This window comes from Diabrotica virgifera, chromosome 3, assembly GCF_917563875.1.
Source record: "Diabrotica virgifera virgifera chromosome 3, PGI_DIABVI_V3a".
NCBI lineage: Eukaryota > Metazoa > Arthropoda > Insecta > Coleoptera > Chrysomelidae > Diabrotica > Diabrotica virgifera.
Window position 1 is genome coordinate 236,808,278 of NC_065445.1, and position 23,621 is coordinate 236,831,898.

Consider the following 23,621-nt stretch of genomic DNA (forward strand, 5'->3'; position numbering starts at 1 on the left):
AAAACAACCAACACATTGAGATCTATTCTATCTAAAACTAAACCTAACAATGAACAAGAAAGGACAAAGAATTGTATTTATAAAATACCTTGTGAATGCGAACAGTTTTATATAGGTGAAACATCAAGACCATTAAACGTTAGAATAAGTGAACATCAATCTTATATTAAAAATAGAGAATTTGGTAGATCTCAAATATGTCAACACGCATGGGATAATGAACATAGAGTTCAGTGGAGAGATTCAAGTATAGTCCTGAAAGAAACAGATAGTAAAAAGATAAAAATCAAAGAAGCGGCTCTAATTATGCTAAACGAAACCAATTGTGTCGCAAATTCCTCGGTGGAATGCAGTAGGATGTGGATACCCATACTGAAAGAGGAAGTCAATAGAAAGAAAATACCACAATTAGTAAGTCAATAGTCGAGTTAGTACATATTTTATATTTTAGTATTACTTATATACCCATGTATTATTGATATTATTTATAATTTAAACAAAATTATAGTAAAGTCAGAATTTGGTATTAATTTTGAGAGTAAATTAAATGTAAGACCAAATACTTACGATGTCGGGATAGTATCACGAGGTTTTTCCTGGTTTTCCCTCGTGATTTACTATGAGATCTCTAACGCGAGAATTTTAATGTCACCGTTGCATGTGGTTGTCTTTTTAAAGACAGATCACATGCTATGATTTTTTTGTGACGGATATTCTTGAGTTGGGGTTGATTTCATGTAATCGAATGAACTATCTTTCAGTAAAGTCGTCCCAGGAACGCAACTCATAAATATTGGCAATATCATTTTAAAGTCTTCTACTTTAAAATGTATCATATGTATTTGAATTGCCGATATAAATGAGTCAAATTAAATAAATTATTAGAAGAATTTTTTTACTAAGCAACAACATTTTTGTTTATATTAATAGTATTTTGTATTTTGACAACTGCACCCGATTTGGGCGTCGAAACGTTAATAAAAATCATTTTTTAATAATATTGTGGCTTATTTCCCATTCTAAATAGTTAAAATTGTAAAAATGCCACAAGAAAATAGCTTCAGAACAACATTAGGTCTACTTATATTTCTACTTATATTTCTATAATCGAGGCGTATATTGTCCACCACCGGAAACAACAAATAATAAACTGTAAATTACGATCTTCCCAGAACGCCGATTATAACCAAACTAAAACCAATTGTAAAGTACATTCCAGTGATAGGTTAGATACATGAAAAAATCAAAAATTAAATTTCTAAATATATTTGCAGTAGAATTCTTATATTTGGCGTACAAAATACGCCAGCGCGTGTCTTCTTCTTCTTGTGCCACTCCTATCGGAGATTGGAAATCATCACGGCTACCCTGACTTTGTTTACAGCTGACCTAAAAAGTTCATTAGTGGTGCAGCCAAACCACTCTCTCAAAGTTCGCATCCACGACATTCTTCTACGGCCTGAATTCCGTTTTCCTTCTATTTTTCCTTGCTTTATATTTTGAAGTAATGCGTATATATGACCTCTCATCAGGTGACCCAAATACTCGAGTTTTCTTCGTTTTATCGTTAACAAAATTTCTGGGTCTCTTCCTATACTTCGTATTACTTCAAGATTTGTGATTCTTTCAACCCAACTTATCTTCAGCATACGACGGTAGCACATCTCGAAACTTTCAATATTTTTTATATTGTTCTGTGTGAGAGTCCAGGCCTCTACACCGTATAATAGCGTGTTAAATACGTAGCCTCTTAGCATTCTTAATCGTAGAGGGATGCTTATATCTCTGTTGCAGAAGAATTTTCTCATCTTTATGAAGGTGGCCCTGACAATTTCGATACGTCTTTTTATTTCATTGTTTTGGTCTCCAGTTTCGTTTATTCAAGTTCCCAAGTATTTATAACTTGATACTTTTTCAATTTGAATGCCGTTTATACTAATATGTGCTGGTTGTGTCATGATTTTACTGAAGACCATATACTTGTTTTTTTTTATATTAATGTTTATGCCATAATTGTGTGTAGTGAAATGTTAAAATAACGCCCAAGGGCATTAAATTTAAATAACTAGTTAAACACTGTCAAGTTGACAAATAAAAACCTAAGTAAAACTATGGTTACCACAATTACGTTACGACTATTGCTGATAAATGTACTTTATTAATTCAAAAAACTAATTAATTCAACATTCGTTCAAATTTTCTGCATATAAAGAATAATTTAGTCGGACATTAAGCGCCGGACTCCACTTGCGATTTGTATTCGCGCGATTGTTTTGTCGCGAAGATTGAACACATTGTTTCAAATACAAGTCAGTCCATTTGCGACTAAGTAATCATGAATGACGACTCATGACACCAGAGACATACAAATAATATTAAATCTGTACTGGAATCAGCGAGCTAATATAAAAATAGAAGAACAAACATCGGACCAAAATAGAAATACGTAGAGGAGTACGACAGGGTTGTATATTGTCACCGCTCTTATTTAATATCTACAGCGAACAAATATGCCAAGAAGCTCTCTCATATGCAAACGAAGGGATAATAGTTAATGGAGAAGTTATCAATAACATTCGATATGCTGACGATACTGTGATAATGGCAAGAACAGCGGAAGATCTACAACATTTAGTTGAAACTATGAATGAGATATGTAATAACTACGGCATAAGGATGAACGTCAAAAAAACCAAATATATGACCTTCAGTAAGAATCCAATAAATGACACTAGTATCACAATAAACGGTACCCAACTTGAAAAAGTAAACGAATACAAATACTTGGGAACCCTTATCAATGAAACAGGTGACCAAAATCACGAGATAAAAAGACGTATTGAAATTGCCAGGTCTACTTTTATAAAAATGAAAAAATTATTTTGTAATCGTGATATTAGTATTCATCTACGAACTACAATGTTAAAATGCTATGTATTCAGTACTTTGCTCTACGGTGTGGAGTCATGGACTCTTAAACAGAGAAATATTAAAAATCTTGAAAGCTTTGAGATGTGGTGCTACCGCCGTATACTACGAATAAGTTGGGTGGATAAAATTACAAATGAAGAAGTAATACGCAGAATAAATAACGAGCCAGAAGTTCTACGGAGTATAAAAAAGAGAAAACTTGAATACTTAGGCCACCTGATGAGAGGACAAAAGTACACATTCCTACAAAATATAATGCAAGGAAAAATCCAAGGACGAAGAAATCCAGGCCGTAGAAGAATGTCCTGGATGAGAAATTTGAGAGAGTGGTTTGGCTGTACCACTAACGAATTGTTCAAAACAGCAGTAAATAAAATTAGAATCGCCCTAATGATATCCAATCTCCGATAGGAGAAGCACTCAAAGAAGAGAATCATGGATTGACTTTATTTGAAACAATGTATTCAATCTTCGCGACAAAAAAATGGCGTGACTAGAAAATCGCAAGTCGAGTCCGGCTCTAAACGTTGAAGGCAGCACGGGTATTATAGATAATAACACTTTCGTTCAACGTATATACCTCGCGCCAAAGGCTCTCGGTCTATACACCATTGATCTCAAGCGTTATTATCCTTATAATACCCTTGGTACCTTAATAACTATTTTAAGGGACTATTTCACTAGACTGTTTTTAACTGATAAAACTTTATAGCAACGCATCGTTTCCTATTGACAAAACTCCTTAACGACGTGATTTGTCGGCGACAAAATTATGACAGATCTGTCACGAAAGTATCTGGTAATAACAAATAAATAAAGATTATATTTCGTTGATATTGTGCATAAATTGTCTCGTGAAATAGTCTTGTCGAATATCATTCGAGAGAAAATTATTTACCGGCAAAATTTTCTAGTGGTTTCATTCAAGTTCGTTGCCTTTTGGTAATTTTCGCTTATGAAATTTTGACAAAATCACTCGACTGACGTCTCGTGATTTAAGTCAAAACTTAATTCGCGAAAATTGCCAGGCAACAAACTTTCATACCAGTCGAAAATACGACTATATTTTTAATATAGCATTATAATTCAATGTTTCATACGTAACAGAACTCACTTACAGCAATCATTGACTCGACCCCCACTTTTCTGAATGGACCTATCGATAGAGTTAAAGGTTTTTGAGCTCTGAAAATGACGAATATTAACAGTTTTTGGGCACTAACATCTAATTTGTACCAGCTACTGCAAAAAATTGCTTTGATCAAACCGTGGCTTCCCTTAAAACATAAAGTACAGGTTTTAGAAAATACTGCCATAAAAGTATTAATATTACAAAAGTGAAAATAACATCGTCGGCCTAATCATATTATGAAAAATGCTCAAGTCCAAAATATTCAATTTTCTGACTATTGATGGCATCTGTTAGCATTATCCAAAAGCTATGTACGGATCTATTTTCGTCTAATATACTTTATTAGATTTTACTAAAGTTGTGAAAGTGAAATCTGCATACGTCCATAGATGTTAAAAACCAAATGAAATCTGCACAAGTCCGCTATTATTAGTGGCCAAACCATTCAAATATATCGGTACTTTTCTGATGTTTATACATATTAAAGAATCTTTTCATTGTAAACGAGTGAGTACCTTCAAGGTACAGATTAAAATAACACAACGTAGTATTTGATAATTAAACAAATTGATTACTAAAAAGGACTTGTGCAATTTTCACATTATATTTAGGTGTGTACAAGTGGAGTTTTTTGCGAGTTGGAGTTTGGTTGCACAGTTAGATTTTTGTCTCTCCTGTAACATCAGGTATTTTGGACTTAGGCATTTTTCACATTACGCTACCGTAACTAATTTCAGTACCTCAAATGATACTACATCAGCATGGTAGTAAATTATTAGAGACTGCGAAGCAAATATAATGAAAAATGCAGCTGCGGCAATTTTCATTTGAATGGTTTCTTCCTAGAAATAACATAATATTTTAACTTTTGCAGATTATTGAAACAAAGCTTACCAATAAAAATTGTAGAACGACAACAGACAAACCAAAAGATGTACATAGAAAATCAACAAAAATGTATCTTCTAAAGGTATTATCCATGTTGTTCATAAACCTAAAAGCGTATGAAAAAAGCTTTAGTGCATTGCACGAATATGTAAAAGGTATCTAGAAGATGTAAACACTTTAATGACTTAATTAATAGAATATAAATATGAAGTTTATTATTGTTATTTTCTTTTAACTTTATTATTTAGCACAAGTTCAGTTTTTTTATCAACTATTAACCAACGTCGAAGAAGATTGAATTTGAACTAAATTTTGAGACCAAAATGATGTCAATCCGAAAAAACCAAAATGTAGCTGAACCTTGCACAATAAACGAGCATATTTTAAAATAGGTCAATAAATTTAGGCACCTGGGCTGTTCGATTAATAGCAGCCTACATCCTGATCTAAAAATAAGATCGAGAATAGAACAGGCCAAAAAAATGCAAAAAATGCAATTAAAACGTGGATACTTAAAATATTAACCGAAAATATCTTGGAGCCTTTTGAAAGGTAGATCTACCAAAGAATCCTCAAAATTTCAGGGATATAGGATAACTCTCACCAAGAAGCAGAGATTATGCAAAGAGCAAGAACTTTTGAATTAAAAACTTTTTACAGTTAAAGTTAGAAAAATATCATTCCTAGGCCACATACTGGGAAATTATAGTACCTACCAATATGTTCAACTAACAGTGAAAGGAATGATCAAGGAAAAGATAAGACTAGACCATGGTGGCTAAAATATATCCCACAATATACAGGGCTAAATGAACAGCTAATAAAAACAGCTCAAGACAGACATCCGTACATTTAAACACTATATCTGAGGTTCAACTAATAATTAAGCCATGATATAACGAAGGTATATAGAAGGTAGAAGGTATATCTATCAATGGAGAAGTTTTGAACAACTTACGTTTTGCAGACGATACAGTAATAATAACGGATAACAACAATAATTTACAGAACGTAATGCAACACCTTAATGAACGCTGTCATGAGTACGGACTGAAGATGAATTTAAAGAAAACTAAATGCATGATAATACCTAAATCAGCACACGCAATATGGATAACATCAAATGTAGACCAAACCAAAGAAACTAAGACACGTATTGAAATATCACGTGCATCATTCATTAAACTTAAAAAGTTTCTTTGTTTTCGGGATATAAGGTTAGAACTACGCCTAAGGATGCTTCGATGTAACGTGTTCTCTACTATTCTTTATAGCTTGGAAGCGTGGACGTTGAAACAAGTCAATTTGAATAAGTTGGGCGCCTTTGAATTTTGGTGTTTCAGAAGAATCCTATGAATATCATGGATTTAAAGAATGACAAATGTGGAAGTAACTAGAAGGATAGGAAATCAACCGGAAATAATACTAACTATCAAAAGACGAAAACTTGAGTACTTAGGACATGTGATGAGAGGGCAAAAAATGCTCATTATTACAACTTATTATGCAAGGCAAAATCCGAGGAAAGCGAAATGTAGGAAGACGAAGAACATCCTGGCTTAAGAACTTACTGGATTGGTTCAAATGCAGTAGTGCAGAGCTATTTAGAGCGACAGTCAACAGGGTCCGCATTGCCATGATGATTTCCAACCTTCGATAGAAGATGGAACTTAAAGAAGAAGAGGATATAACGATACCTAATAACTAAGAACACACCTAAATTTTCTTTTAATAATAAATGAAAACATTGATTGGAGTTTTATTTCAGAATTTTTTGGGCAAATAAAAAATAATAATTAAATTATTTAATCTTCATCTATTTACCATATAATTTGTTGATGCTCCCGTATGCATCCCTTTACCACGATATTGGAGGCATCTTTAAAGGACAATCTATGGTTTTCACATAAAACTCGAGCGGTATCAAAACATTTGCTAAACTTGTATTGCAGTACAAATATTCTACCAACGACATTCTCAATAATAAATAAGAAAAATGTACCGCAGAAGATAGTATACATTTCAGCACAAATGGTAAAAGCCAGCTGAATTAAATAGGCAATAAAGTAATATTCGTATTTGTCGAATGGTTCCCAATTCGCTACTATGTAGTATTTTTCCTTGTATCCTTCCTCATTTGGTTTACTCATTATGGTGCAGATCAGTGGAAATAGTTGTGCACAGCAACTAGATACAATTCCTGAAAAATGAATCCTATTAATAAATGAATGATTTGCAAGTGATGTCAAATGCAGGGCCGGCGATAACGGGCCTGCAAGGGATGCACTGCAGGCGGGCGCCCCTGTTTGGGGGGCGGCAGAATGAGCTTTTTTTCTGCTGGTGTTATGCAAAATACTAAAATAGAAAAATTCATTTTTTTTAATGTGGTTTAAATTCGTCATAATACCCTAATCAGTGTTTGTTAGTTTTGCATATCACACCATGTAAAATATACAAAAATATGCAATGCATAGAATTCTTACCATGTAGTAATAATATAATTTATTGGTCAAAGATATTATATTTCAACCAAACAACTTTGCTCTAAATGAGAATGCTTTGTTTATTTTCTTCAAATTTCTTGCAAGTTGTTAAGTTTTGTATCAGCAGTTATGAGAGGAAATGAATGATTTCTAGTTAAATAAACACGATTGTGATACTGTTTTCTTGCCGCCAGTGTAATTTAAGTATTATGTACTTATTAATAGGTATGGAGTATTAATCCCATAAAAACATAATATTTAAAATAAACATTTTACATAAAGTTTAGTTTAGAGATTTTTAGATTTAGATTTACTATTATGGGCCATTCCACGAACATACGCCTGTTTTGGATTACTTCGACAACGAATATTTTACTGTGCAACATAAGAAGTACGAAACAAAAATGTAATTTGCAATTTACTTTCGTTCTTCTTATTTTGCACAGTAAAATATTCGTTGTCGAAGTAATCCAAAACAGGCGTATGTTCGTGGAATAGGGTATATTTCATGTGATTATACCTATACTAATACAAAATAGTTTGTCAGTTGTACTCTGCAGTTAAAGAATCTAGTGTTGCATTCAATTAATATAAAATTATATTTGTTTCACATTACTGCAGAAACATAATCTTGAGGATTTAAAGTTATTATTTTTATTTAGTTAAATAAAAATAGATTTAAAAAAAATTATCTGGGGCACGAACCGAAGAAGAAGAGCCGAAAAAGAAGAAGTGACAAAAACAATCTTAGTTTTCTTAGCCAATTTCTTAAAAAAATTAAAATGAAGTTATTCTGTCAGATCATGGATCCAATAAAACTGTAACCGAACTTTATTTACCGGGGACATTTGCGGATAGGGGAACACCGACTAAGTCGATGTCTCGCTGCCTGGAACACACATTTTTAGGACACAAGTCCAAAATCAAGTCATTAATATGGAGGATACATCTTCTAGCTACCAATAAAATCAGGTGGTTTAACCACATAAAGTAATACAGAGGATGTCCCATTACCCAGGGCATCCAAGGAAACGTTCAGTACAAAGCCTCCTCATTCGTTATGTACTGCGATGGGGTGGGGTAGTGATATAGCTTGGGGGTCAGATAGATACCACTCCAGGTTATTAGTCAGATAGGTAGGTCAGTGACCGGTTTGATCTTCGGAAATGTGGGTCTCAGTGTTTCAAAACACACATAATGTCCCCAAGGCTGGGGTTGTACGTGTACGAGTATCTGCATGGGCGCCCATGCAGGCACGCTGTCAGGGAGGCCATGCCACCCCCTAGCTTTTCGGGTGCTTTAAACTATATATTTATTGTCATCCAAAGTATATAGGGTGAGGCAGATAACTGGCCTATTAGAAATATTTAGAGAACTAAAGGCAACATAATCATGAAAATTGGAATGAAGGGGTTTTGAAGGGTGATCTATTTAATGAAAATAATTTTATTAATTTGCCACTTCCGGTTATACCGGAAGTTGCTTAAAACTTCGTTTTTTTAAATGTGACACCCTGTATATTTTTACATTTTTGGATTCTCCTCGATGTCTTCTTTCTTAAAATATGCGGTTTTGTAATTTTATACAGGGTAGTTTAAAAGCTAATTACGTTTTTTTATTAATTTCGTAGCAACTTTCACACCCTGTAGAATTGTAGTAGTTGGATATCAAAAACTCTATTTATGTTAAAATGATTTTTAATATAGTCTACTATTATTAAAAATTATTAATATAACAAAATATTAAATTTTAGTATACAGGGTTGGTCGAAACTCGGAATGGGGATTTTCTGAATTTTCTCAAATGGAACACCCTGTATTTTAGTATTGCAGTGAAAAGACATTTTATGGTACTTTTTTATTTCTTAAACATTCCCTATACCTAAATGCTTTAATTTGTGCTTAATTGTTAATCGCGCCAAGAATGTTAACTACGTAGGTATTTTGATAGCTCAACCATTATTGGCAATTTTAAAGATCAGTCTAGATTGATATGTATTTATTTCCGAAAAATTATTTGTGATTGAATATTTTCACGGTCAACCTAATAAAATTTCACGTATTTTTTGTTGAAATTAATGTTTTGCTTGAATCACCAATAACTCACAAATTAAAGTAGTTAGGTATAGGGAATACTTAAGAAATAAAAAAGTAGCATAAAATATCATTTCATTACAATAATAAAATATAGGGTGTTCCATTTAAGAAAATTCAGAAAATCCCCATTCCGTGTTTCGACCAACCCTGTATACTAAAATTTAATATTTTGCTATATTAATAATTTTTAATAATAATAGTAGACTATATTAAAAATCATTTTAACATAAATATAGTTTTTGATATCTAACTACTACAATTCTACAGGGTGTGAAAGTTGCTACGAAATTAATAAAAAAACGTAATTAGCTTTTAAACTACCCTGTATAAAATTACAAAACCGCATATTTTAAGAAAGAAGACATCCAGGAGAATCCAAAAATGTAAAAATATACAGGGTGTCCCATTTAAGAAAACGAAGTTATAAGCCACTTCCGGTATAACCGGAAGTAGCAAATCGATGAAAATATTTTCATTAAAGAGATCACTTTTCAAAACCCCTTCATTCCAATTTTCATGATTCTGTTTCCTTTAGTTCACGAGATATTTCTAATAGGACTTTTATCTGCCTCACCCTGTATATACAAAATGAAAATGTAATGTGCAACATCTTCACGTCCGGCCCCACCCTAAAATTTTTTATATGGGCGCCCATAAGGATGTGTGTGGGATGGGGGCGCCTGTGCTAGTTTTGCAGGCGGGCACCTTATACCCTAGCGCCGGCACTAGTCAAATGGGTCAGTAAATATCTGCTTTATTTATTTAAAAGGACCACCAATCTGCTTTTGGACACAACAATTTAATGTCCCAAATATAGGGTACTATAAAATATTATGCAAGGGAAAATAGCAAGCAAACGCAGTCCAGGTCGCGAATTTACAAAACCTATACTATTTCAGTCATGGGGGCGACTGAATTCGAGTATGTTTTGTATGCAGAATATTAGTTACATATCCTATGCTATTTCGGTCCAGAAAGTAATTGAATCGGTGTAGTATTTCTAAGCGAAATTATTGATTATTATTGAGCAAATGTCTATACTGTTTCAGTCATGTAAGTAAAACCAATCAAATATTTACTAAGTGGATTTATTATTAAATCATAAAATTTAGATATTTTGAAAATTAAAATGAATAATATATGTATATTTGGATAATATTAAAAATTAAAAACAAATGGATAATTACTAATATACGAATATATACAATATGTCCCTGTAAGTTGGAACCATATGGAAAATTTTTTATTATTGATTTTACGAAAAAGAGAAACATATTCTTCATAAAAAGTTCTGCATGGTCTAAAACCGAAGATGCAATCATCTGATATTACTTTTGCATTATTACATCTGATATTACTACTAGTAAGTTTTATTAATAGTATATGAGAAATGTCAAAAAATATGAATTTCTGTTGAGAGTAAAGTATCTTTAGAGAAAAAATTTCAATTTTTTTATCAATTAGAAGAATGTAGTTGCATATTAGAAAATTATTTTTAAGTCCAAACAAATTTTCGTAATAACAATTTTCAATCTTGTGAAATATATAAAGGTACTTTACTCTTGAGAAAAATTAATATTTTTTGACATACCTCGTATACTATTGAAAAAGCTTGATATCACATTTTTTATTTGGAAATTCTACGACCTACGGCGACCAAAATACTTCGTACCAAAATTCGTATTTCGAAAAAACTTTATAAAATTTGCGCTGTTTAAAAATGTCTGATGTAACGTAGTAATATAATCTCGCATCAACAAAAATATACATACACGTGGGACCGTGCAAGTTCAGCAAAGCGACCCCTATTTCTACGCTCTGTACTTTTATTCGCACTTTTAATTATATTGGCCAATTGTATTAGTCCTGGTTACTGGATAATTATTGTCAAGGCCATAGTCCAAAAAAATAATAAGAAGAAAAAATAAGATTCAGGTTATCTACAGAAAACGTAAACAATTGTAAGTAAATAAAATTAGTTATTAAAATGCAGTACTGCAAGCAAAATACAATTAAATAAATTTACCTTTATATAATAATTGCATATCATATCAATATTGTGGAGCAATATATAATTTTTCTGCTTCAATGACAGAAGGTATGAAATTTACGTCAATTTGACAATTTCAATTGACAATATGAAATATTTTTAAGATAGTTGCAATATTTCTCCGCGAGTCGCGCACGGTCGTTTCTCGTTTCCCTTCCAAGTACTTGCACACCGCGAGTATTTGTCTCACTTAGTAGTACCGCCTTGTTTTTAGAACCACACATTATTTTTTGATCACCAACAATTCAAACGTATATGTTTAGATTTTCTGTTGATAAAGAAATAGCCTTCTGCAGTATTAACTTTGTTCTATCTGACATATTTAAAAAATTATATCAAACAACCGTTATCGTTGAAAAATGGCAACAAAACTAACCTTATTAAAAATTTTACACATGCTCTAAAAATCTGTCAAATGCTTAGGCAGAACGCCGCATCTAGTGGCTGCTTCGGATAAACGCGGCAAGTAACTTTTAAATACGGCGTTTTGTCTAAGTATTTTTCAGATGACGCATTTATTCTAAGTATCCATGAACATTTTTGCAGAAACGGCATAAAACGTGTTGTGTTTAATGTGTTTTGGTTTAATTTACGTCATTTTTAGTAAGCAAATAAGATATGCATATTTGGGTTAGAAAAATGTATAAATCTAATTTTTTCAAATTTTTGCAGATACGGCGTTTTCGCTAAGCACGGCAGTAATTTAGTTCATTAAGTGGAAAAGGGGTACGACAAGGACACCCACCGTCATCATTGTTGTTCAGTATTCTTCTTGAAATGGTCATCAGAGAAGAAGAAAATAAAAGGACAGGACTTATATACCAACGAAAACACCAACACTTGGCAATCGCTGATGACATAGTACTGATAGACAAAATTAAAAAAGAATTAAAAGAAATACTAAAAAGGTTAGAGGCGATAGGAAGGAAGAAAGGGATAGACATACACGAAGAAAAGACTAAATATTATATGGAATGGACAGAACGAGATTACACACAAGGATAATATCTGACAATAAACACAGAGGCAAAAATATATAAATTCGAAGAATTAGAGAGATTAGAATATCTAGGAGCGACATTCACTATGAGACCAACTATAAAAGAAGAAGAAATCCAAGCGAGAATTATGGCTGGTAATGGTTGTATCTTTGCTCTAAACAACTTATAAAGAAATAAGAACATATCTAGAGGGTCTAAGATAAGAATATACAAAATAGTGATAAGATCTATACTATTGTATGCCAGTGAAACATGGACGATAAATAAATCCGAGCAAGTTATGCTTAAAGTATGGGAAAGAAAAGTCGTAAGAAAGATATTTGACGGTAAGATATGGAATGGAATGTGGATAAGAAGGCCAAATGTAGAACTGGCGAGGATGTATGGTGAACCAAACATAGTAGGTATCATAATATCACAAATACTGAGATGGTTGGGACATATTCAAAGGATGCCAAACACGAGACTTCCCAAAAGAATACTAACGGGAGGAATAGGAAGAAAGAAGAAGAAATGTAGACCGAAAACCAGATGGAAGAAAGATGTTGAAAATGACATAGAAGAACTGAAAATCACAAATTGGAAAAATAAAGCAGCAAATAGGAGAGATTGGAAAGGAAAAGTAAACCAAGTCATGGGCCTTCTAGGCCTGGAGAGCTAAACTATAAGTGGAAAATCTAGTGGTTAACAGGAGGTCAACTCTACATCAACCAAACCCCTGCAGACAGAGTGACGCACTACAACTACCTCGGCACCATAATAAAGGAAGAATGGACCAACAACCAAGAGATAAGAAGGCGCATCGGAAAAGCTAGACCCACCTTCAACCGTATGGGGGCTTTTTCAAGAGCCACAACCTTTCTCTTGGCACTAAAGTAAGAATGCTGCGATACTACGTCTTCTCTGTCCTTTGTTATGGTATTAACTCATGGACCTTAAACAAAGACATGTGCCTACCGAAAATTGAAAGCATTTGAGATGTGGTTATATTGAAGAATTCTTAAAATCTCGTGGACTGACCGGGTCACAAATGAGGAGGTCCTTAGAAGAATGGGGAAGAAGTTAAAATTCTTTGGACACATTATGCGAAATGAATCCAGATATGCCCTCCTACAGACCATCCTACAAGGAAAAATATTTGGAAAGTAATCCTGGTTAAAGAACCTCAGAACCTGGTTCAGCACAACATCTGTGCAGCTTTTCCTCGTTGCTGCAGATAAAATAAAAATTGACGTGATGATCGCCAACATTCGTCACGGATAGACACATCAAGAAAGAAGAAGTGGAAACGAAAACTAACAAAACACAGCTTAAGATTTAAATTGTTTCAAGGGCTACCGTCATCAGTTGACATAAATATGTTTCTTCCTTTTGGAGTCCTTAGAACTGTGTTTTATTTATAAGACCGAAGTTTACCTTGATAGACGTAGACTTTACCAAAAAATTCCGACGATCTCACGTTTTTCATGTAGATAGTTTTAATCTCCTGATCTTCTTCTTTAGCAATCTCCGCCTCAACTCTTCTTATTGAATTCAACAAATCTTTTACACCCGAAGATCTATAAGTTATTGCTTTATAAATTAAAAGGGTTGAAAACACAGCGTTGGAAATGTAGTTGGTAATTTCGGTTGGTGTTCCGTGTGAAGCCACTTGCTTGGCAGTAACGTAAATAGTTAAAACATTAAGCACATAGTATGTGAACGTGACGTAAAAGTAGCAATTGTAGATCAGGAGTTTGAAGCCTTTGATGTCTAGAGGCCAGATGCCTGCTATGGTTACAAATGGTTTGATAAATCTCATATGGATGTGATCTTTACCAAGTTCATCCATGATACCTAAAAGAATTACATATGAAAATTTTAGACTTTGAAATGGCAACTTCTAAAATGGATATGAACTTATTAAATAAACTATATTTTTATGTCAAACATAACATAAAATATTCTTCAACATAGGACTATAAAAAGGCTCTAATAAAAACAAAGTTGATTTTTCTGTTAAAAACAAAAAACAGTTATTTTGATATGTCCCAGACATCAAAACATTCCATAGGACAATGTGTACACAGTACCAATATAATGGTACACAATAAGTTTATTTTGACGTTTATATTTCCATTTCCCAGAATACAAATCTTCTCAAAAGATCAAAATGACAATTTCTTATTAGAAAACTAAAACAATAGTAACCAGCAAACAACCAATCAGATGTAAAATAAACATTGGTGGCATCATTACTGAACAAGTAAGGGAAATGAAATACCTTGGAATTACATTGTCCAATTGCAGAAACCCAAGCAAAGAAGTAAGAACTCAAGTACAAAAAGCAAATAGACAGACATATTATTACTGAGAAGTCAAATATAAAGCCAGTGTAAGACCAATAATGACATATGCATCAGAAACAAGACCCGCTCCAGTCACAACACCAAGACTATCAGAAACGGCAGAGTACTGCGAAGAAATACATGAAATCCGCTGAGAGATGAAAAGAGTAGTGAAGACATTAGAAAAAAATGTAAAAATGAATGGACACTAAATAGAAAAAAAGATTGGAATGACCATACCTATAAGCAGAATGGGGAGACAAGTGTGATCAAAATAACAAGAGATAAATCATCAATCGGTAGCAGAAGTATCGGCTTCTTCTTCATTTGCCTTGTCCGTTGTGGACGTTGGCTATCACCATAGCAATTTTAATTTTGTTTGCGGCATTTCTGAATAACTCGATCGATGTTAGTCCAAACCATTGGCTTAAGTTTTGAAGCCATGAGTGTCTTCTTCTTTCGGGTCCGCGTTTGCTTCCTATTTTACCCTGTATTATCAGTTGGAGTATATTAGGATATTTATCACGTCTCATAATATGACCACGGTATTCAAGTTTCCGTTTCTTAATTGTGAAAGAGATTTTTTTTTGTTTGTTGTCGGATTCGGCGCTGTACCTCTACGTTGGTGGTGTGAGTCGTCCAGGATATTTTGAGGATACGTCGAAACACAAACATTTCGAATGCCTCCAGCTTTCTCATTAATGTTTCCGTCAGTGTCCATGCCTCTGCACCATACAGCAAGACTGGAAATACATATCACTTTAGCAGCCGTATTTTTGGTGGGAGAGATATTTCGGAATGGGTGAATATATTTTTCATGTTGTTAAATATATATGTGAATATATAGGTGAATATATTTTTCATGTTGTTTTTCATGTGGCCTTTTCAATTCTATATCGTATTTCGGTTGTTTGATCTCATTTCGAGTTGACGACTGTTCCAAGGTATATATACGTGTTTAATTAGTTGGTTTTTTATTTTCAATTGTCTGGCAGGTTTTTGAGTTTTGCTGACCAGCATCCAAATTGTTTTATTTATGTTGAGGTTAAGTCCTCTTTCTTCACTCGCTCTTTGTAACCTGTCCATAAGATACTGAAGTTCATCGATACTACTAACAAGTACGACTGTATCGTCCGCATATCGGATGTTATTTGTCAATTGTCAAAAAGTATCGGCTGGCTACATAAAAGATAAAGTGACAACCTTCCACAGAGGTTATTAATCCACCAATGAACAAGTAGAATTGTTTATAAAGAGATTAAAGAAGAAGAAGAAAATATAAAAATAAGCAAGATGACAACAAATAAAGTAGTAAAAACTGTAAGCGACGGTTCCCCAATAGGAAGACGATCAATGGGAACACCATGAAAACCATGAAGATGAACAACAGTCGAGTCGTGTCTACACCAAAAAAAAGAAAAAGAAGAAAAGTAAGAAAGAGAAGAAGAAGAAGATGAAGAAAAAGAAGAAGAACAATAAGAAGAAGAAGTAGAATAAGAAGAAGAAGAAGAAGAAGAAGAAGAAGAAAAAGATGATGAAGAAGAAGAAGAAGAAGAAGAAGAAAAAGAAGAAGAAGAAGAAGAAGAAGAAGAAGAAGAAGAAGAAGAAGAGTTAGTTAATAAAGCAATGTTGTGCCTACTTGTACATATAAAAATTGTCATCAAAGAACACCACCTATGCATAAGAATAGAAAAAAACATTTTTGAACAAAAAATAATAAAACAAATTTATTATTTTTTGTTGACATATGTCTACGGACCATATGTGGGTCGTTAGGCAAAATAACATAATAGCATACGAGCCATATATGGTTGATATCGTTTCTAACAGAATATTACATAAAAATATGTTTCTACAGCAACGTGTAAGTCGATTTTTTTCGTATTTCTAATTTTTGCAGGAATTATTAAACAACTAGTTGGAAAATATTTATAAACGCACCAGTGTTTCTTTTTATCCAGTAGTATAAGTATATCAGAATTTAGAAGATACAACATTGTTTATGACTTAGATGACATAAAACACAGTGTTTTTACATGCTGTTTTGTGTTAGACTAACTATTTCGACTGAAAAGGGTTGTTGCAATTTTTATTTGTTTTAACTCAATTTTTTTAAGATCCAAATTTACTATAAAAGTACGTATATTTCTTGTTACTTACCAGATTCTTTCCCAGAAACCTTTAAGAAACTGATGTCTCTGTAAACACAAAAAAAATAAACTATCCAAGCGATCAAAGGGTTCTAATGCAATTATTTAATTACAGAGTTCTTTGAGAATTTCTGACTACGTACGTGTATGTATTTCTTGCTTATTGGAAATTTTTTAACCTTAAAATATAATTATGAAGTAGCAGTTTGCTTTTTGACGTTAGAATTGGTATACAATTTTGATGAGAAAATTCTGCAATAAATTATTCGTATGCTAGTTCGGACGTAATCTGTTCTGAACCACTCTTATTTGAGTAAATCGTATATGATCCTATTTTTTTGCTCTAACGGCTTCGAAAAATTGTTATAAATGGTAATTTCACTATGCGGATACTTCAAAATTTAGTTTTTTTATTAAACAATTTGCGAACCAAATTGGAAATCTCAATTTTTTTCTTCTTTTCGTTCCTATATCTCGGCAACTATGCATTGTAGAAAAAATTTATAAAAACAAAAAAGTTTTACAAGCAAATACCTGTTCAACAGTTTACAATTAACTGTAACATGGTACGTTAACCCTTAGCGTTGAACAGAACTTCTACGAAATAAAATATAATATAGTTTATAATTATTAATGTGAATATGATCGGCATTGACCGCTATTGAACTTATTCATGTTATTAGTTAGTGTTGTATAATATAAACGAACCAGAGAAGTGACGAGACATTCAGAACAATCGATTAGTCACGATGAAGCAATAATACCTTAGTTATTGATTACATATAGACCGTTGTTTAATTGTTTAAACGAACACTGGGAAGTTCAAATATAATTAAGTATATAGTGAGAATGGTATTTTATTATACATCCCCCACTTAGGGCGCAATAGCTCAGCCACCAGACGTAGTACCACATCATGGCGATCTGCCTAATTGGAAAAGCATGCTAAGCTCCAGCCTTTTGGACCCGAAGGAAAAATATGCAGCAAATAGTTGTTATAAACTAGAAATGGGAAGCGTCCAATAGAGAAACGAACCAAAGTCGACACAGGGAAGAAACTTTAAGAGGGCAATCCAAAGAAGCAATCCAGGTGTAAAGAGACAAAGTAATAATTTTTCCTATTTTTATACTTCCTTTATCGAACTTTTATTATTATTTTCAAATTTTTATTATCATGATGGACCCGAGTATAAGATATTGACATTATTTTATAGGGATTCTAAAATATAATATTATTCTTTAATATTCATTAACATGCCATTTTACTAATGATTTAACTTAATATTTCATAATATTTTTTTAATATAATGAGCAATGATTAGATTTAATTTAAATGTCGGCTAATTGGGAAACTTGGAAACTTTTGAAAATAAACTAGATAGCCTGTTAAAAGAAAGTGATAAACAGAGTAAAAGAGCATTGAAAAAAGCAATACCCAAAAATATAGAAGTATTTATGGTTGGACATAATCAGCAACCTAATCACTACATATAACGCGTTTATTGCACTGGTAAGCAAGAACGAAGGAATCCTTAACGACGCTCAGCGTACAATTTATAGCAATTATTTCTGCAAAATCAGGGATAAGGTTATCAGAACTTCCCAAGCTCTAGACTCAAGGATAATAGTTCCCGAGACGATTACACAAAATATATAAAAGAATATATAGTGGAAGCACAATGCGACAGCGAAACTGAGGAAAACATGGCCTTAAATATGAATGACTTTCTAACTACAGCGAGTAGGGTGTTGTCCATAGAATTCGATGGAGAAATCGGGAAGCTGCAAGCATTCGTGGATGCATTAGAATTTGTAAAATCGATATAAGAAGGGCACGAAAATACAGCAATAACACTGGTTAAATCAAGGCTTATTGGAAAAGCAAGAATGCTAATCACGACAAAGGATTCCATCGAGGAAATTATAGACACATTAAAGAAATATGTAAAAGGAGATAGCCCTAAATTGGTAATAGCCAAGCTGAATAGGAAGAAACAAGCCCATGGAGACGTGACGACATACGCTACAGAAATAGAGAAATTGGTAGAACAACTGGACCGCGTTATGCATAACTCGACCAAGCGCCACTTTTACCTTTTTGAGAAAAATGAATTTAAGTTTATGGCGTTCTGAAAAATCTATTTAACATTTTAAAAATTTGATTTTTAGATATATTTTTAAAAACGGTAAAATGAATTTTGTTGTATTATTATTTAAAGTTTTAAAATTATATTTTAGCTGATATAGACAAAAATGGCGTTTGGTCGCGTATTGCTTTTTTCGTTATTAACATTTTAATAATTTGCATAAGTCGTTTACTAAACAAAACTGTCGCTTGGGAGGTTTATGCGAATTAAAACATGTGGTTTATAGAATATTTTTATTGTTTTATGACAAAACTACATTGTAAAACTAAACATAACAACAGTGTTGTATCATAAGATAGTTACTATCTTATAAAACTGTAGTCTGATATAAAAACAAAATTGGTATAAGACCTTACTAAAGTTCATCATCTTCAAGATCAAAATCAAGAGGTCCATTTAACCCATCTATATCATCTTCCATATTTGGATCACCAGTCAATTTTTTGTAAAACTCTTTGGCATCTTTTGGAATAAGGCTAAGCAAAAATTTTAGATCCTCAAGTTTTTTATCTGGTATTGGCTTCCCATCTGGCCATAGCAGCACAAGTGATTCTTTAAAATTTTGATAAAGTTCTGATGATGGTCTTCCTCGTTTCTTTTGTAGACTTATCTCATGAGCTTCTTCGTGGAAAGAATATTTAACAAAAAGTTTTTCGCGGCATTCTTTTCTGAGTTCAATCTCTTTGAATTTATGCCAATTAATTTTATTATTAAAGATATCCACTTTTCTATTGACGACTCTTTTTTCCAAATTACAAGTACCGAAAAAGTGTTCCTTCTTCATTTTGTGAACGATTAGAGGATTTTTTTTTCGGCACGAACTCATTACATTCATGTAGTCTACCGGTGAATACATTCTTTGTTGGAATTTTAAGGCGCATTCAATGTCACCAAAATCTGTATCATTTGGCAAAAAACTATGGCCAGATGTAAGGAAACGTAAAGTGATTCTTTCCAGTAAAGGATGCACATCAAAAATGGCATTTAACATCAAAACTATTTTAATGTTTCGGTTCTGCCCTCCACAGCTGTCCGACCACAAAATTAAATGTTTACATGCCTCCATATCTCTAGCTTTCAACACATGTCTAAATAAACAAGAGCCAACTTCTTGGGCCCCTCTGCCGGCTTCGCCTTCTAACCACACATAACAATGGCCTTTATTATATTTAGCTGTATGTATACCTAGATTATAAAGCCAAAGTTGGCGTTTGTAAAAAACTACATTTGTAGGTATACGGGGAAGAGGCAGTGTTTTTTCCATATCAAAACACAATACTTCAAGTTGTTCGTCAAATTTTGCACGCTTTCTGTCTGCATTTAAAGCTTGTCTTGCTTCTTCAGCGGAATCGATGTGGTTATCTCTCTCAGTTTTATATTTAACTTGTTCTTCTGTGGCGCTGTTGTTTATTAGAATTTCTAATTTGTCACAAAGGTTACAAGTGTCTTTTTTCAGTGGTTTTCTTCTGAAATTAAAATGAGTTAAAAAAACGTTTTTGTACTTCGAAAACAACACAGGTGAATTATTAACTTGCTGCTTGTACAAATCGTACATAATGGGCAATGTAGTGTCTGCTCGTAAGTACATTGAACTTGTTTTTTCCCTTGCATAATGAGACTTATATTTTGGAAATTGTTCAATATGTTCTAATATTTCTTGCAATCGTTCTTCTGATATTTTATTCTTTCCGCCTGCTCTTCCTCTTAAGTCTTTAACTCCTTCTATCCTTTTTTTTTGGTTTTAAGGCATTATCCACTTTTGCACTCGAAATTCTTAGGGTTTGCAACAGAAATGTTTTGCAAACTACGTGGCCATTAATATTGTACACCCTGGAGTGCATTTTTTTAGTAGAATTTTGTTTTCTTTTTCTTTTTATTGGACCTTCTTGAACCATGGCGCAAATTAAGGCACGTTGAGCATCATGCGAACTTACTTCATAAAATTTGTCGTATTCTTGTTTAGCATTTTCAATGCCAACTTTCGATAGACAGTCGCATTTGCACAAATACTGACGAAACTCTTTTTTTAGTTTCATTTTCCTTTTTGTGTAAAGTATGATTTATTTTGAATGCAGTGTTTTTTGCGGATTTCTCTATTCTGACTAGGGAACTTTCTCTTTCTCCCTTTTTTTGGACGGCCCTGATATTTTTTTTCTTTAGATTTTACGCCATTCTTTTCCCCATCATTTTCTCCTTTATCGGATTGCTCCATCTCTACTATATTGTTATCTTCATTAATATCTCTGTTGACAAAATTTAAATCTTGACGATATTCTTTCCGACCCGACTGTCGGTTTTCTTCTTGATTTTGATTATCATCCATTACTCTTACGTCACCTATTTCATTTTCCTTGTTTGAATATCCATCCGAATTACTTCCTTCCTACAAATAAAGTAAATAAAAATTTAGAAATCTGCTATTTATTTGGTTTTTTATACCTCATAAATTATGTCTGGTAATTTTAGATTAAATTCCACTTCCCGAACCGTTTGTAAATCGCTGTAAGTCTTTGGGGAAACAGCTGCTGTATGAGTACTTTCTTTCTATAAATAACAATAAGTAAAAATTAACAAAACTTAGTTAAACATTAAAACTTATAATAACATACCTCACTAATATCTGTTGCTGAGTTAAAATCAACTTCCTGTAACGGTTCTAAGTTGGTATAAGTCTGAAGCGAACTTGTTTCTTGCCGAATACCTTCTTCCTATAAATAAAGTAAATAAAGATAAACAAAACTACTGTAAAAATTTAAGTTTTTAATTTACACCTCAAAAATAATGTCTGGTAATTTTTACAATACAAAATAACTTACCTTCTCCTCGTTTGTTATTTCTCGAGCACGGTTTAAAATTAGAGCAGTCCTCTGCAACACGCTTTTTTACACTTTTAAACACAACTTTTATAAAAAATATAACGCGACACTTTTTATATTGCTCAACAGACTGAACTGAATTAACAAATTAACAAGACGGAAACAATGCTGCCAAAATCCCGCCGATTTCCGCTTTTGCATAAGGCGACCAAGCGCCAATATTATGTCGCATAGTCTTATTATGCTAAATCTAAGTCACTTAGTCGGGTATTGTCAAATGTTTACAGACATTTAGTCGATTTGGCGTTTAGCTAAAAGTAAAATATTTTCCAAAATACAGATTTCTAGGCTTTGGTGATTTAACATAACGCGGTCCAACTGAAAACAGAGTATATAGCGGAAGGAATGCCCGGAGACCTGGTTAGAAAATACGCGGCAGAAGCAACAGTCAATACATTGACGCGTAATGCAAGTTCGGAAAGGGTAAGGCTACGGCTCCACGGGCGAGAAATTGACGCTAGCAGTAGCCGTAAAACGAACTTAAGGTTGCACGGAACGGAATAGGAATAGCCGAACTGAACCGACTACGCACAAGTCCTGTAGTCGGTACAGTTCGGTTATTCCTATTCCGTTCCTTGGAACCTTAAGTTCGTTTTACGGCTACTGCTAGCGTCAATTTCTCGCCCGTGGAGCCGTAGCCTTAGGATAATAACGGAAGCAGGGAAGTTTGACACACCACAGGAGGCATGACAAAATTTTTGTCAATAGACACGTCAGATGAGCAGCAGAATAGAGTGCTGAAATATAAAACTAACTTTAGAGGAAGCAGTAGTAGAGGTCAGGACAGAAATTGGAATAGAAACAATTATGAGAGACAGCAAGGAGAATGGCGAAATAACAACGGTACTAGATAGAGAGGAGACTCAAGATATAGAAGAAATCAGGAATATTATAATAGGGGAAACAGTAGAACAAATTTTAACAGAGCTAATAATGCTAATATTAGAACTTGCGAAAGCGAGAGTACAAGCGAAAATTCGCCCGAGGAAACGCAGTTGGGGTTTTGAATGGAAATAAGGTTAGGGTCAATCCCAACCGTCTCACAATAGAAAGTAGCTGTTATATTTAAAACTTTGACTTAACACTCTCAAACTTCGTAGAAATCTCCACAAAAATATCTAATAAAATACACACATTTATACTGGATACAGGAGCAGATAATTGTTTCCTTACTAAAAATTGAGGACGATTTCCCACGCCAAGCAATACAGACAAACTCAATAGTCAAAATAAAGTGAGTAACGCAAGGAGAATTGCAAACGTTAGGGAGAGTAGATACGTCACTAAACCTAAATGGAAACACTTTTTTTTATAGCTTCCAGGTAGTTAGAAAAGACTTCCCGATACCCACAGAAGGAATAATCCTGTCTTTTGTGGAAAGCCGTATTTCTCTCGAGATGAACATACGGATCAGAAACAGGATACGGGTTTGCCAAAGACTGCCTACCAATTTTACCAACTTTGATTTAGGTCAAACGTTGGGAAAGCTTAATCAGCTTGCGGAGGCCAGAGGAATTAAAAGGATAAAAATATATACGAA

The 23,621-nt window shown here is 33.3% G+C and overlaps 1 protein-coding gene and 1 long non-coding RNA gene across 2 annotated transcripts; both read right to left on the minus strand.

Moving 5' to 3' along the window:
• Positions 1–4,025: 4,025 nt before the first annotated feature.
• On the minus strand, positions 4,026–7,101 carry LOC126882704 (uncharacterized). Its single transcript, XM_050647686.1, has 3 exons — positions 6,776–7,101; positions 4,958–5,057; positions 4,026–4,208 (listed from the first exon to the last, which is right to left on the minus strand). Exons 1-3 carry the CDS (start codon positions 7,099–7,101, stop codon positions 4,026–4,028), a joined length of 609 nt encoding a protein of 202 aa, XP_050503643.1.
• Positions 7,102–21,512: 14,411 nt separating this feature from the next.
• LOC126881613 (uncharacterized) lies at positions 21,513–22,074 on the minus strand. Its single transcript, XR_007696932.1, has 3 exons — positions 21,815–22,074; positions 21,645–21,749; positions 21,513–21,588 (listed from the first exon to the last, which is right to left on the minus strand). It is a non-coding gene; the product is annotated as an uncharacterized LOC126881613 (long non-coding RNA).
• Between the last annotated feature and the right edge of the window lie 1,547 nt (positions 22,075–23,621).